Source organism: Hydra viridissima, unplaced genomic scaffold, assembly GCF_058129835.1.
Source record: "Hydra viridissima isolate aposymbiotic clone 2 unplaced genomic scaffold, HvirCarnegie_v1 scaffold_15, whole genome shotgun sequence".
NCBI classification, from domain to species: domain Eukaryota; kingdom Metazoa; phylum Cnidaria; class Hydrozoa; order Anthoathecata; family Hydridae; genus Hydra; species Hydra viridissima.
The window spans coordinates 5,231,280-5,248,038 of NW_028324314.1; the positions used below are offsets into that span (position 1 = coordinate 5,231,280).

The window sequence follows — 16,759 nt, forward strand, 5'->3', positions numbered from 1 at the left end:
ATCAGTTACGAGAGCGATTTCGAAAAATCAACTAATTTCTCGTAACATTTCGGTTACGTTACGGGAAATTCCCGGTTGTTACGAGAATCATTACGAGAACGGTTTCGAGTTTCTCGTAATGATTCTCGTAACAACCGAAACTCATTTTTCCCAAATTTTCATTTTCTCATTACGAGAATTATTTGTGTTTCGGGATATTTCGGGATATTTCAAGTTATTTCGAGTTCCCAAAATGATTTGCAAAAAATTTGATTAACCAGTTAATCAGTTGAAGTACGCATTTTTAGGACATTTGACGAGCGCGACAGCTGAATTTCGATACATATCGAGAAAATGAAAGAAATATTAATAAAAAATTTTCAATGGTCATAATTTGCTTTGAGGATGGTTTGCTTTTGCAATGTGACGCAGTTTGAAGAAGTGATGAAGTTAAAGAAATAGTCAAATCGCGAAACGTCATAGATTGTTCGGGATCGAACTCACGACTTTCTAATAACGGGACATATGCCTCAGACCGCTCGACCATTGAAACAGTCTAATAAAATTTTAAAAAAATACATTATTTAAATTATACATAGTACATTTACTTTTTAAAAAATTAACAAAAAACTGATGATTATAAATACGTTAAGAGATGAATATAAATACGTTAAAATACGTTAGCTTTTCTACTTTAATGTAAAGTAATACACTACAATAGTTATTGTAATTGTTTTCATTAAAACAACACAATAGTTATTGTAATTTTATTTCATTAAAACAATACAATAGTTCTCGAATTTTATTGTATTGTTAGAAGAAAAACAATACAATACTTATTGTAATTGTTTTTCATCACAACAATACATTACTAAAGTAAAATTTTGTTATTGTTTCTGTAATGCTTGAGTCTTCTGCGGCTGAAAATTCAGCCACTTATAGACTAAAAATTGCTTCTGCGGCTGAAAATTAACGCATGCGCAAAGTTACATCGAGATGACAAATAAACGATAACATCAAAAAAAAACTAAATTCTCAAAAGATTTTCCAATCAATAGGTCGCTCATTGTATTTTTTAAATTATCTTCAAATTCTCTTCAAATTCCTAAAAGATATCTCACAATGATATTTAAGTTAAGAAAATGAAGTAAATTAATATGAATACTTGCTCATGCGTTAATTTTCAGCCGCAGAAGCAATTTTTAGTCTATAAGTGGCTGAATTTTCAGCCGCAGAAGAATTAATCTTCTGTAATATTACGATACAATTTTATTGTATTGTAATGTGTAATTGTATTTAATTTTTACAATTACAATTACAATAGTCCTAACCCTAGTCTTGATAAGTAATATAATAAAAGACTTTAAATTGATATTTTCAACCTTTAATTGTGTTTTTTAAAAAAAGAAAACAAAATTCAGCTGTCGCGCTCGTCAAATGTCCTAAAAATGCGTACTTCAACTGATTAACTGGTTAATCAAATTTTTTGCAAATCATTTCTGGAACTCGAAATAACTCGAAATATCCCGAAATATCCCGAAACACAAATAATTCTCGTAATGAGAAAATGAAAATTTGGGAAAAATGAGTTTCGGTTGTTACGAGAATCATTACGAGAAACTCGAAACCGTTCTCGTAATGATTCTCGTAACAACCGGGACCCGATCGAAATAAATTTCTCGAAAGTTTAAAAACTTTACTCTCGTAACTCAAAAACATTTCGAGAAGAGTTCCGTTACGAGTCTCGTTTCGTAACGTATCGAAACAAAAATAGTTTCGAGAATTCCATGCTTACAAAAGTTCTTGTTTGAAAACTTCGATAAAATTATGCGGGCTGATTTTGGTCAAGTCAGTACAATTTTCACAACGCGGGTCTGTCGCAAAAACCTTGATTTTGATGTGTAGCTTGTCTACACTTCATAAGTAGATGGTTTTTGCCGTTCCAATGTTAAATTTACCTACAGACTTAAGGAAATGTTATGAAGTACAAAAATAAAATAGCATTACATCAAAAATTCTTTTGCAGAGCAGACAAAAAATTTGACAGGCAATATGGATTGTAAATCTAGCATGAACGGAAGCCTGATTGTAAATCTAGCATGAACGGAAACCTGATTCACTAAATTTCTTTAAATAATGTAAGTGTTTTTTGTGTTATTATTTTTTAAACTGGGTTTTTATACTTTTGACAGATATTTGTATTGATAGAAATAAATCTTGGTTTATGTAAATTATGTTGTAACGTTTACAATCCTCTTTCCTCAAGCAACAAGAAAATTTTGGATTCAAATTGATGATATAAGTCTGTTTTTAACATTATTATTAAAATAATATCTTTTAGTTTTGATTTGCATACTAAAATTATTTTAATTTACTCAGCCTTTTTAGAAATCATGAGTTTCAGAAAGCGACAGGTAAAACCAAATATACAGAATTCAAAACGATTAAATCCTTGTGAAGCTATTGGTAGGTTTTTTACATATTAGAATTTTAGCATATGTCCCAGAAAATGTAGTTATAGATTCAGATAAATTTTACATAAATATTACTTAACTTAGGCTTACATAAGTATCTATTGACTTTGCCATGAACAGCCTGAATCTGCAGTATTACTTAAGGTGATAAGTCTGAAAAGTACTCCACTAGTTAAAGAATAAGTATTATTTAGAGTTTAAGATCAACTTTTCATTCAAGCCTCAGGAATAGTGTTGGTTCAATTGATAGGGTACATTCCCTCACTCAAAATTCTGAATTATTTTATCTGAATTTTGCCTCAAGTATATCTGAATTTAGCCTCAAGTAATTATTATCCCAGACTTAGGCTCATCATGCTGTAAATTGGTTACTTAGTTTTTTAAAGATATTTAGATTCCATATTCTTTAATGTAAATGAATTGGTATTTGTTTTTTTTATTATCATGCAGAGAAGTTAGAAGGATCAGTATCTGCAGATGTAAATGAAGTGGAAAAGACTTCATCAAAATTACATACTGTCATACCTACTACTCCTTATATCATTACATTACAACAAGCAGAGGAAATTTGCAGCACAACACATGTTGCTGATATTAATCAATTAAGCCAAGAAGCCTTAGAAACAGAACAGTCATTTAATAGTTTACCTGCAGATGTTTTGACAAATGAGGTTAAATCTTTAATAGCCATGGAGATGCCTGTTTTTGATGCTTCAGAGAAAAAAATTCAAATTGAAAAAAATGAAAAATTATTGAAAAAAAGAACAAAAATAGTTCCCAATGTTTTTTTGAGAAGTAAAAATCAGGATGATACCAATGTTTCCAATAACAAGAACATTATTAAACCAGAAAATAGTCTAAAAAAAAACAACTCTTTTCAAGTTGAGATACCTGTTCTTGATGCAACAGAAAAGAAAATACAAACTTCAGAAAATGAAAAGTTACTGAAAAAAAGAACAAAGATATTGCCAAAGGTTTCTTCAAACAGAAAAGTTGTAGATGATAGTTCTACTTTAAATAACGAAGAAATTAATGAAACTGAGCTTGTTAAAACAAAAAGCAACTCTTTTCAAAAAAGTCTGGAAAATAATGTTTTAACTGCTGTTTCCAATGACAAAGTTTCTGCGAATGAAGATGTATATATTGATGTTAATGTGCCTGTTCTTGATGTTCCAGAAAAGAAAATACAAACTTCAGAAAATGAAAAGTTACTTAAAAAAAGAACAAAGATATTGCCAAAGGTTTCTTCTAATAAAAAAGTTTTAGATAATAGTTCCATTTTAAATAACGAAGAAATTAATGAAACTGATCTGGTTAAAACAAAAAGCAACTCTTTTCAAAAGAGTCTGCAAAAAAATGTTTTAACTGCTGTTTCCAATGACAAAGTTTCTGCGAATGAAGATGTATATATTGATGGTAATGTGCCTGTTCTTGATGTTCCAGAAAAGAAAATACAAACTTCAGAAAATGAAAAGTTACTTAAAAAAAGAACAAAGATATTGCCAAAGGTTTCTTCTAATAGAAAAGTTATAGATGATAGTTCTACTTTAAATAATGAAGAAATTAATGACTCTTTTCAAAAAAATTCAGAAAAGCTTACATCAACTGCTGTTTCTACGGACAAAGTTTCTGATCTTTTAAGTAATAAATATGATAATATTGATCTTTTAAGTAACAAAGAGGTTGATAGAACAGAAAATGATCTAATAAACACATCATTTCAAAAGAGTACTAAAAAAGACAAATTAGTTGCTGTTTCAGATATTAATTCAATGAATAACATTGAATCTTTTGATGTTGACTTACCTAGCATGTATGTTCCAGAGAAGAAAAAACATGTAAGGTTCAATCACCAAACTGATTTTGAAGATAAAGCCACTGAAGTTGTAGAGACTCAGAAGGAAAAACTTAAAGATCTCAAGGACATTAATAATGATATCCATAGTGATTACAGTTCTCAATCAGATGGAGAAGTTTCATCCAAAGTAACTGTGTCAGGGAAAAAAGTATTTAGACCAAATTTTGAACTGCAAAGGCGAAAAAAACGTTTATCTTCTTTTTCAGCATACTCTTCATGTGATGAGGCAGAAGAAGAGGTTCAGAAAAAGAAAAAGAAAAAACAGGTTTATCACTTTTTTTTCAATTCAATAAAAAATGTACGATAACAGCATTTTAAATATTTCTAGTTGTTAATACAGAACTATTAATGATTTTTAAAGTTGTTGTCATGGTGTGTCAATTCATTTGTCAAGATATTGTACAATTCTTATCACCTATTTGGGAATAATTAATAAACAAGCAATTATGAAGATAGCTATTTTTTATGTGTAACCCCTGGTGACAAAAATTTGGCACAAAATAAACACAGACAGTAATAGTACAACTAAAAGTTTAATGATCAAAAAATGTTGTACAGAATATTAAACAATATATTAGTTTTTTATTTTCGGGACTACAATAATGATTTCTTGCCATTACTACGTATGGCATCAACTTTTTTGTATACATGTTCACACATGCCTTGTACAAGATTTTTATCAATTTTTTTTAAACAAGAATGGATTTTTTTTTGCAGCTTATCTTCACTTTCAGCTTCCCAATTGTTTTCATACACGTAGCCTTTAAGGATTGACCAGAAATCTTCAATTGGTCGTAATTCTGGGACACATGCTGGATTATCAAATTTTGTTACATAACGGATATTTTTCTCATTGAGGTAATTGGTCACACTTCTAGCATAATGTGAAGAGGCCAAGTCTGGCCAGAATACATAATTACCATCACTGTGATGTTTGTTGATAAAAGGAATCAATCGTTTGATGATGCAATCATTTTTGTACACTGTTTGGTTAATTGCCAGTCTCACAGGAACAATAAATGGTTTCCAGATTCCACGAGGGGATATGGTAATCCACACAAGAATTTTTTTTTCAAATTTGCTTTTGCGCTTATATTTTACATTTTTTGGTGCATTTTTTGCGTCATCTGAGTAAAATCCAATATTCAAATTTTTATTTGTATGTTTAAATGTAAAATAAGACTCATTGTCAATGACAAAGTCACGGTTTCTGAATTTGCGACAAATTCTTCCACACTTCAGTTGCAACTGCTTTAACTGTTTCTCAGTGCGATCAGGGATTTTTTTTTTCTTTAAATAACAAATGTTTGTTTTTTTTTTTTATTGTTTTTACAATGTAGGAATGATCACACTTGAATTTATTTGCAATTTTTCTTGTTGAAGTTCCAGACCGGTTGTTCAAAAGACCTTTCAGACGGTTGATGTTCCCAGCAGTCATAATTTTTGGTTTTCTGCTTGATCCAGGCTTACAAGACTTTGGCTCATTGTTCTTCCACTTTGCCATATAACGTTTAATGGTTCTTTTGGGGTGATTAGAGGCAACAAAATACTCTACGGTGCTCTTCGTTTTAGCGTTAGAATGCAAATTACAATAGTTGTACACTTCTTCAATTAATGTAGTTGACTTCATTTTTAGATAACTTTTTTATTAATTAATCTAAGTAAACAAAACTTTCAGTAAAAGATAAGTAACACTTTATAAACAAAATAACTAAAAAAATAAGACTGGATAACTAAAAATTCAATAAGTTTTAGCTTATCAAAGATTGTGCCAAATTTTTGTCACCAGTGGTTACTATTTTAAAATTTAATGTGAAATTTATATAAAACAAAAACCTTGCAGTTATAATTGAAATTAAAAAAAAAGAAAAATACAAACTGATTTCTCAATACTAATACAATATAATGAAAGCTTTATCTGTTATTTATATGAGATTTCTGTTCAAAAGCAAGTAACAGCAAATAGCATAAGTGAATATGTTAGCCTCATGCACTTTAATAAAAACTGTTTTATGTTTAGATATTTAGATTGCCACAGAGGCTGTTGCTACACACTTTGCTTTTGGTGTGTGTAGACATGTCTGACTTACAAGGTGATTAATCTCAATAGTTTAGTTAGCATTATTTCAATTTACTTTAGAAAAATTCTATTGAGCTGATTGGTGAAAAATCTGCAGATAATACTGATAGAAAAGATGGAGATGAAAAAAAACAAGTAATGAATACAATTCTTTATTTTGAGTTAGTTTTACTCTATCTGGTAGTATTTTCTCTAGCTTATTTTATAATTTTTAATGTCCAAGAATAACAAGTTAAAGAGTCCAGTAGTGGTGGAAAGTTTGAGGATGATCATTTATTTTTTCCCATAATTTTCTAATAAAATATTGAATTATCATCAAATTTCAAGGAACTAAAGCTAAATATGTGACATTTAAAAATGAAAACACTTTTTTATGCTTTCTCTAAATTATAGTTAAAAAAATATTTCATTGAAAGGCAGTGTGGCAAAAAGTTTAAGGACAAAAGTAAACAGCATTGACCTCTGTAAATATTGTTTCTGCAATGTGAATTTTTATTTTTTATTGATTAAACTAAAATTTGAGATTTTTATTACTTAAATTCAAATGGGAAAAGCAAAAGAAACTTTTCCAGTGAAAAAAATTGATATCACGAGCTACAGAGCATAATATTTTAATTGGTCAAATTTCAACTGAATTAAATAACTCCAAAAGTGCTGTTTGAGCTATTTTATAGAAATATCATGAAATAGGAAGTATTTAAGAGCGAACCACAATTAGGCAGGCCAAGAATGACAAGTTAAAGAGAAGGTAGGTTGTTAGTGAAATTATGTTGTGATAAGGAAAAATGTTGTTGAATTGAATATGAAAATAGCAAAAAGTTTTAATGTAACATGTTCTGTTACAATAACAAAAGAACAACTATGATGTGCAAAAATTGTTTGATGAACAGCAAAAAAACCATTTATTTCAGTCAAGAGTGGTAAAGCCCAAATAAAGTTAGCAAAAGAACATTTAAATTAGACTCAGTGGTCAAAAATTTTATGGAGTGACAAATCCAAGTTCATATTTGATTCATATGGTATTAGGCATTTTTGTCATCCACAAGGTGAAAGATTCAGTCTGAAGTACCAACTTCCTACAGTTAAGCATGATGGTGGTAATATAATGGTGTGGGGATGTTCTTGTTTTGATGGAATTGATCCTTATCATTGTATTGTTGGAGTTATTGATTAATATGGATGCAAGGACATTATTGAGAAGGTAATGCTGACACATGCAAATGATAAAATGAGACAAGCATGGATTTTTCAGCAATTTTTCAGATAATGATCCAAAACACACAGCAGGTTCCATCAAAACTTTTTTTGATTGCAAAAAAAATTTATTTGTCATTTGGCCATCCCAAAGTAGTGATCTCAATCCAATTGGAAACACATTTCAGGCAATTAACTCTAATCGAAAACTAACAAATACAAATAAGTTATTCAAAATGATTCATGAAGAATGGCAAATAATCCTATTCGGTGTACTCATCAAATTCTAGGCTCAATGCATTGCCAATGCCAAGCAGTGATTAATTCTAAGAGTTACCCTACAAATTACTGAGATAACAGCATCATTTGAAACACTTTTTGTAAATCTTTTTTCTACGTTTTAATAAAAGTATAAGGTAATATGAGTGTCCTTAAACACTCCGCTGCACTGCTTTTCAATCCAATATTTTTAAAATTATATTAAAAAAAAAAAAAAAAGTTTGTTTTTATTTTAAGATATTTCACATACTAATTCCTGAAAATTTGATGATAATCAGATGTTGTATTAAAAAGTTATGAGGAAAATATAAAAGATAAAAGACTGTCCTTAGACTTTTTCCTGCTACTGTATTTAAATTAGCATAGTACAAAACAGAAGCCCTTGTAGCAAACCTTAAAATCTATTACTGCTCCTAAAATTTTATTAAAGTTCAAAGTATTTTACGGAAATGCTAGTATTTTGAAAGTAAAAACAGTCACAATATGAAAGAATTCTTCAATAAACTCCATTAAATTTGTTTTTTGTGTGACTAGTACACAATCAAACTCATATGAATCCTAATACTGGTTTTTTTAATTTCAAAATGGGAGATATTTTTTTATTTGTTTCAGGTTTTAAAAGCTAAACGAAAGATAAAAACCAAGGAGGTAAGTTTGTTAAATCAAGGAAGATAAAAAATAAATGTTTTATAAAGTTGTTTTTGCACTAGATGTTTATTATTATTATTTACTCAGAAAAAGAATTTGATACCTGCACCTACTAAAGAAGAAAAAAAAAAGGTGGAAAATTTCTCAATCGAAAGAAACTTATCTGTTTTAACAATGCAAGAGTTAATTTCCTATCGACCTAAGAGGTAATTACTTCATTTCTCATATGCACCAAAGAACATACTTCATTTCTTAGTTTTTTTTCTTTTTCTAAATTGTTAAAAAAATTTTTTAGCTAACTCCTATTATGTCTTTTAACTAGGTGTTATTAGATAGTTAATCATTGATATTTTTTTGACAAGCTCTAATCATAATAAGTTTTAGAGAGGACATGAATTTTTTCTGATCTTAAACTCAAAGGATGTGGCCACAATAAAATAATCTTAATTATTGTCTAAAACAACAAGAATACCTTTTTTATTTAATGCATTAAAATTTGGGTCACTGCAGTCATATTTACAGTTATAACTTCAAAAACTTGTGATCTTAAATATCTGATGTATACTTTATTAGGTTTAGATAACATTCGAATGGTATTTAGCTGCAATGGGATTGTGCATTAATGTTTATTCCTAGTTAAAGTTTATTGTGTTTTAATTTAAAATGTTTTTTTTAAGCTTCAAAAAGGTAGAATTGAAAGCAAAAAGGTGCATATTTTTTTTATATCAAATTATTTTTACTGAAGTAATGCATTTAACTAAAGTAATGCATTTAACTAAAGTAATGCATTTAACTAAAGTAATGCATTTAACTAAAGTAATGCATTTAAACTTTTCTATCTTAAACTTTGTTAAGAAACTTTTATTTATTTTTTTGAAAAAGATTACAGTTTAAGCATTTATTAAGAATTTGTTTCCCCTTATTTTTTTATATATTTACTTATATTTTTTTTATATATATTTTTTTATAATTTGTATATATATATATATATATATATATATATATATATATATATATATATATATATATATATATATATATATATATATATATTAAGTGTTGTTTAAAGGAAATATTTGCATATGTATAATATAAATATTTGTATCTCTAAATATAAAAATAATAACTTGCTGGAATTTATAATCATTTGTTTCTCTACAGCTCTCTGGAGGAAGGGCGTGTAATAGAAACAGCCAATAATATTCCATTGGAAGAATCAGAATATTTAGTTGATGATGAAACTGATGTTATAGCGCCCCAAATCATGGTCAATGAAGATGGAGAAATAGTTATCAATCAAGACAGGTTATACATACTATTTTTTAGCATGTGTTTTTGTTTGAATTGAAATCTCACTTAAAATAATTTTTTTGTTTAGTTTAACCATTAAGAAAAAAGTTGATAACTCTCTACTCAACAAAAGGTATGTGTAGTATGTATGAGTTTTATGCATGTGTATTATCTCTATTTTGTGTCTCAAAATGTCAGTAAATAAGAGCTATTCAGTTAATGGAAATCAACTTATATTTGCATTAACAAGTTCTGTTTCCCTACTTAAGAATTTTGTATTAATCATTCTTTAAAAACTATTCAAAGTTAATTTTTTTTACTAGTTGTAACTTTATTTAACATACCAAAGTACATTCAAAGCATGCTTCAGGTTTACTCATGGTACCATTACATATGTTTGCATATGTCAATTCAAGTTCAGAGTTGCTTGTTTTTTCTCTGGGCAATCAAAAGTCTCAGATGATATTCTCATTTTCCAATTGTTTTTGTAGACTTTACCATTTATGGATATAGGGACTTTACCATTTATGGATAGATTATAGGGAGTTCAGTAGGAGATTCCTATCATTTTTTTGTGAATACTATATTCACTGATTGATTTGCTTAATTTTGAATATTTCCACCATAACATTTTCATTATGAAACATGATTTAGTGCAAAAGAGTTTTTCCTAAAGCAGTGAAAAGAAAGTAAATTTTACATCATTCATAATTTTTTAGTGCAATTTTGTATGAAGATTCTTTGAGTTATCATTCTGGAAGGAAGAAAAGAAAGGTAAAGCATTGGGGAATGGAGGGTAAATTTTGTTAAATTTTTTTTGCTTCACCTGTTTGTAATAATAGTTATGATGGCACTGACAATGATGTTGATGATTGATGATGATAATAATTATGATTATTTAGAAACTTTGCGTTTTTACAAAGCTTTAAGTGAAATTGGTACTGACTTTACATTAATGGCACAAGCTTTTGGAAGATTTACTAGAAATGAGCTGAAGGTATCTAACATTTTTCTTTTTTAAATAGTGTTTTATGCTTGTAAAAAAAAACTTATAATTTTCTCTTTATTCTAGAAAAAGTTTAAGCAGGAAGAAAAGATTAATTGTGATTTAATTGATAGAGCTTTATGTAAGTAAGCTTTTTATTTCAAAAACTGTTAATAAGTAGGGTTTAAAAGTTATGCTTAAAAACCACTGTAATTTAAAAATATTTCAGAAGTACATATATTCAATAAAATATTTCTTTAATTTTTTTTTTCAAAAAAAGAAAGACAAATGAAATAATCCAATTATCCAATTATAATAATCCAAAATTCACCTTTAAAATTTTGTGCTTTATTAATATAACAAGGCATTGTGTTCTGCGTTGTGCTAATAAAATGTTCTTAATTCATAAAAAAACGTTTTATTGTCAAATTTTTGTAATAATAGTAATAATATATACATACATACATACATACATACATACATACATACATACATACATACATACATACATACATGCATGCATGCATGCATGCATGCATGCATGCATGCATGCATGTATGTATGTATGTATGTATGTATGTATGTATGTATGTATGTATGTATGTATTTATGTATGCATGTATGTATTTATGTATGTATGTATGTATGTCAAATTTATATGTCAAAAGCTAAATATGGCATCAAAAAAAAGCTAGTTAAATAAGTAAATCACTTCAAATCTAAAATGTAAATATAAAACAAGCAAAATTTCAGTGCATTATAGAAGTGAGATTGTGCAGTGATAAGATTCCATATTTATACAAGAGAACGTACTAATTCAATTTATTGGATATCCTAAGTACCTTTTCATTCACTCACCAAATTGAAAGATTTATGCTATCATATTTTTTCCCAGACAATAGCAAGTTATAACATCACTTTAATAACAGCTACAGCTTACACATCTAAAAAAAAAGTAAAGAAGAGCTATGCAGCTAAGTAAACTTGAAACTACCAATTCAGACTTTATAGTTGCATCAGGAGGAATGTGTCCAAATCTTGCAACAACTAAATGTAAATTCAATAGTCACAATGAACCATTAGTATCCTTGACATTAGTATCCTTGACTCCATGGCTACCATGGGCGCTAAAGTGTTAACCATTTATTTAGCAAATTTTCAATTGTACAAAAGTTTGTTATTTTATGTTTTAAACATGCAGTTAATAATATAATTGTATGTGACTAGCAACTATACATTATTTATTGCACAAGTTGGTGAATTTAAATATATTTGTGCACAAATAGTGTAGCAGTACATGTTTGTGCACAGTTAGTGAGGCAGTATACGTTTTTGCATCAACCTTCAACACAATCAGAAAGTATTCAAGTCTATTCTAACACAAGCCTGAAAATTTTATTTGCACTGGTCTCAAATTTCTTTTGTAATCATAAATGTTCTTTTGAGACAACTTTTGCTTTTTTTTTAAAAAGCAAAAGTTGTCTCAAAAGAACATTTTTTTTGTGGTATTCAAAATGCATGCACTAGTACCTATTAGGCAGACCATAAACTGGTACCATTAAGTTTTCTAAAAATCCAAGTAGTGAATGGTACCCCAATTATCAGCCTAGAAGAGTGGTTGTATTTAAATTATTTGATTGTACATAGTGATATCCATACCATTATTATATTCTAACTGAATTAAAATGTTTACAGAAGAACCTTATATTATATCATATGCTCTTGATTTATTTTGGTATATCACATGCCAACCAAGAAAATTTGGGCAGTAGTTTTTGCACAGTCATACAAAGACACTCCATTTTGTTTCTGTACATGAAGGTTAGGGGACTTTTTATTTTAAGCCAAGTGTAAAACTAGTTTTTCAAAAAATTTGGAAAAAAGTAACAATTCAAATTGAATCTTTTAAGTGCAAAGTAATCAGTTAAATTTTATAAATTGGTGTTCAATTTAGTAGTGCAATAGACCAACAGATAATTTGGCCACTTATATAGTTTGATGCTCTTATTACTTCAGTAAAGGCAATTATTACTTCAGTGAAGGCAATAAATCGTTAAACCATATGAAACCATGGTGATTGTAGAAAAAGAAACCATGGTGATTTTAGGAAAAGAGTTTGAAAAGGATTATTAGTGAAATTAGCGAGAAATTATTACAGAAAGAATAAAATACAGAATAACAATAAGATACATGAAAGAATAAAAAAGTGTTTTATTTTAGATTTGGATTTTGAATAAACACCATATTGCACTTAAGGTTATAGAAATAATTTGGTTTATTACTGAAGAAAAAACTTTTTTGAATTTATGTATTGTTGTTGAATTGATTTTTGTGTTACTGTATAATTGTATGAATGTGTGTAATTTTATCTGGGAATTTAAAACGTGAATGCTTTGTTTAGTGAATCGTCTTCCGTTAGACATGAAAACTTTTCTAGCTGGCAGAAAAGAAAGAAAGATGTTTGAAGAAGCGGAAAAGAAAGAAGAAAATCTTGCTACCGTTAATCTTGCTACCGTTAATCAAGATGAACTTTTTGTATCATCACAGCTCATGCTCTTGCAAGCTCCTGAAAACGTGTAGTAAGTGTATTAACAATTTTTTGTCTTGTGTCATTGAAATCTTTTTTATTAGTTTTTAAAACATTCTATAATTTTGATTTAGAACAAGCGCTGCAGATTTTAAAACAGTCTTAAAACAGGATTTCAGGAAGATGATATCAGAGATAACAATGTCCTTTTTAAAGAAATGCGCACTCGATTTTAAAAACACCACTTTCTTTTGTGAAATGCGTTAGGCTCATTTGAAATTTATCCCAGGAGTTAATAAAGACAGGATAAAAGTCAAAACGACACGCTCTTGAGGAAGGCGATTCCCAATGGTACAAAGTTCTGGCTGGTGGTTATAGTTGGATTGATTCACATTGACGTCATCAAGCTTACTATTTATGTGGACGTTTCATGACTGTGTATATTATACTGACAGATTGATGCTTCGATATACGACAAGATTGTTACTTCTCTTGTCTTATATCGAAGTACATAAACTTGTAAAAGTTGTATCACATCGTGTCGGTATAAAACGATCCAAAAAGTAGACCCTTAGTGCTTTATTATTTTCAAACCCAGACATCCGATCTTAAATCTGCTCCAAAATTTAAGATTTAGATATCTGGGTGTGAAATAATGCTGTAATTACGTACTAGGTATAAGGCTATACTGCAATTACATCGGCAAGTCATCGTATTTAAGGCTATACTGCAATTACATCGGCGAGTCATCGTATTTAAGGCTATACTGCAATTACATCGGCGAGTCATCGTGTTTAAGGCTATACTGCAATTACATCGGCGAGTCATCGTGTTTAAGGCTATACTGCAATTACATCGGCGAGTCATCGTGTTTAAGGCTATACTGCAATTACATCGGCGAGTCATCGTGTTTAAGGCTATACTGCAATTACATCGGCGAGTCATCGTGTTTAAGGCTATACTGCAATTACATCGGCGAGTCATCGTGTTTAAGGCTATACTGCAATTACATCGGCGAGTCATCGTATTTAAGGCTATACTGCAATTACATCGGCGAGTCATCGTGTTTTTAATGCAAAAAGTGGTAAAACTGTAACGAGAATTTTTTTTTCCTAATTGAAAAAAAAAAACCCAATTAACATAATCTAACTATAATATTGATGTAGTAATCAATCTTTAGGTTGATCGAAATGATTGTTGCCTTAGTTGTCATTAAAAATATTTTTTTAAATTTTTGTCACCGATTTCGTGATCTCGAACCTGAAAAATGTCGTATTTACATTAGCCGGCTGGTCGAGGAAAAGTAACGTATGTTGAAAGTGAATTCAGCTTACGTCACTTTTCCTCGACCATATTCGACAATTACTTTTTTGCTTACCTTTTTCGCTCGCTTACGTACTGTAGTCATAAGAAATTCATTTAACGATTGATCGTTAAGAGATTTGCTACGACTTGATTGGTACTTGGATTGCATAGGAGTTTAGTGCTTAATTCAATTGTTAAGTCGGTAGCAAACAAAGCATGCAATCATGATTAGTTATTAAATGTTTGTGATTGTTTATCGATTAACTGATCCTGCTCGTTACTGTTTTGTTTTTGTTGACTATCTATTCACCAAAAGAACTATCTATTAACCAAAAGAACTATCTATTAACCAACAGAACTATCTATTAACCAAAAGAACTATCTATTAACCAAAAGAACTACACATTAAATGAACAGTAAACTGGGCTAAATGATTCAGCTCGATATTCAATTATTTTTTTAAAGAAAAAATATATTTAGGTTCTATATATTTATTTATTTTATAAAGAATTTCGCATTATAAAAATATAAAAGTTAAGAAAAATATTTCGAAAATTAAAAAAGTAGTTGATTTTTACTTAGAAAAAAAACGTTTACTTTCCTCTATATAATTGGCGAAAGTAAACTGGTTAAGTTTTGATGACAATAAATTAAGATATTAAGAAAATCAATTAAATTAATCAAAAATAAAATGAAAATTAATCTTATTAAAAATTATATATACATAAAAAAATCATTTCTAAATTTGACTTATTTCATGGTCAAAAACAGGTCCTCGGCATTTCTTCATGCAAAAAAACTTCACTGTATGTTTTTGGGTTTACCACTTTAGACAAACCAAAGTACTACAACTAAAAGCTTCACATTTTTACCACATAGTATTTTAAGTTGGCTGAGCTTCTCAAACTCTGCGACACTTTTTGCACCTCTTGATGTCTTTGTTTTATCTCCGTTTTTTTTTAATGTTGCTCTTGTTAATTTTTATCTGAAGCTTTCCTGAAGTCAATATTGCGTTTATCATTTTGCTGTTGCTGATCGTTCGCTTACGCAAAGTGGGATTAACTTTACCAAAAGGGTCGTAAAAAGAAATTTGAATCCTGAATGTAATATATTTGAAGACAACAGGGGAAGACCCATAGATGTCCATTTTTTTTACCTTTGAGAAAAACGGAATTTTATATTTGAAGACATCAGCATTCTTAATTGTTAAAGATTTTTAAACAGCTATATTTTTCTATAACTTGTGAATTCAAATTATAGAAAAATATTTATTGAAATTCCTTCCGTGTTTTGGAAAAACCTACATCAATTTTGTGCATTTACTCTTTTTTAATTATAAGAATTGCGTGAAGTTTTAACAGATCAACTTAAGGATAAAAATTAATATACGGAAGAGAATACTTGAGGAAAAACTAACTTTACCCCAATAAAATTTAACAAATTGAAAATTTATTGATTTAGAGACTAACAATTCTGTGAGTTATCAATTTACATTGGAATTTTCCTAAAATTAAGAGTTTTCCTAAAATTATCAATTTACATTGGAATTTTCTTAAAATTAAGAGGCCCAAGGTAAATTTAGATTTAATTAAATTCCACTTTTAGAGGAGAGATTTCCTAGTAGTAAAAGAGAGATTACCAATTCATTTCAATATAATTAACTAATTTTTGCACAATAAATTTTTCCAAAATAAAGGTAATTTTTCTTATGGACATCAAATAGGAGATTTAGGAGAGAGTGTAACAGTGAAGTTCAAATAAAAAGACTAAAAAGTCAAGAGATTCAAGATTAGCAACAAAACTTTGTAAGAAAAAGAATTTATTTTTAGCAACAAAACTTGTAAGAAAAAGAATTTATTTTTAGAGATGATTACAGCATATGACACCATCTTTAACATAATACACACTATATTCATTTTTCACCTTCTTTTTACTTATGAAAATGTTTTTAACAATAAATACAATCATTTTCTTCATCAATTGAGAAAAAACTTTGCAATTAAGTTCTCTATGGCGTGAAGTTTTCATTTGACAGTTGTGTTTTTTTTAATTTTGGTATTGGGAAAGTTGAATAAGTAGCTGATTTTCTCCAAGCATATAATAACAGCTTTCCAAAATAAATCTTTTATTTTTCGTTCAG

General features: G+C 28.7%; 1 protein-coding gene across 5 annotated transcripts; it reads left to right on the top strand.

Moving 5' to 3' along the window:
- The first annotated feature begins 1,800 nt into the window (after nucleotides 1-1,800).
- LOC145192936 (uncharacterized) lies at nucleotides 1,801-13,880 on the top strand. 5 transcript variants are annotated; one of them, XR_016447495.1, is made up of 14 exons: nucleotides 1,801-2,117; nucleotides 2,359-2,445; nucleotides 2,904-4,576; nucleotides 6,452-6,526; nucleotides 8,477-8,512; nucleotides 8,600-8,718; nucleotides 9,190-9,219; nucleotides 9,674-9,817; nucleotides 9,891-9,935; nucleotides 10,522-10,576; nucleotides 10,705-10,799; nucleotides 10,875-10,929; nucleotides 13,189-13,366; nucleotides 13,449-13,880. XR_016447495.1 is itself a non-coding variant. In XM_090072437.1 (14 exons), coding segments are annotated over exons 2-14 (2,601 nt in total). In that variant the 5' UTR covers nucleotides 1,801-2,117; nucleotides 2,359-2,372; the 3' UTR covers nucleotides 13,450-13,880. The 5 variants fall into 5 exon arrangements, 2 of the variants coding, with proteins under 2 accessions (XP_089928563.1, XP_089928564.1); XR_016447496.1 differs by having other exon boundaries at nucleotides 2,368-2,445; XM_090072437.1 differs by having other exon boundaries at nucleotides 10,522-10,598.
- The last annotated feature ends 2,879 nt before the right edge of the window (nucleotides 13,881-16,759 follow it).

Excerpts from the sequence above, each read along its gene's own strand:
- LOC145192936 (XM_090072437.1), top strand. The coding sequence starts at position 2,373 with ATGAGTTTCAGAAAGCGACAGGTAAAACCAAATATACAGAATTCAAAA. Across the intron at positions 4,577-6,451 it reads AAAAGAAAAAGAAAAAACAG|AAAAATTCTATTGAGCTGAT; the intron begins GTTTATCACTTT and ends AATTTACTTTAG. Across the intron at positions 10,800-10,874 it reads TTACTAGAAATGAGCTGAAG|AAAAAGTTTAAGCAGGAAGA; the intron begins GTATCTAACATT and ends TCTTTATTCTAG.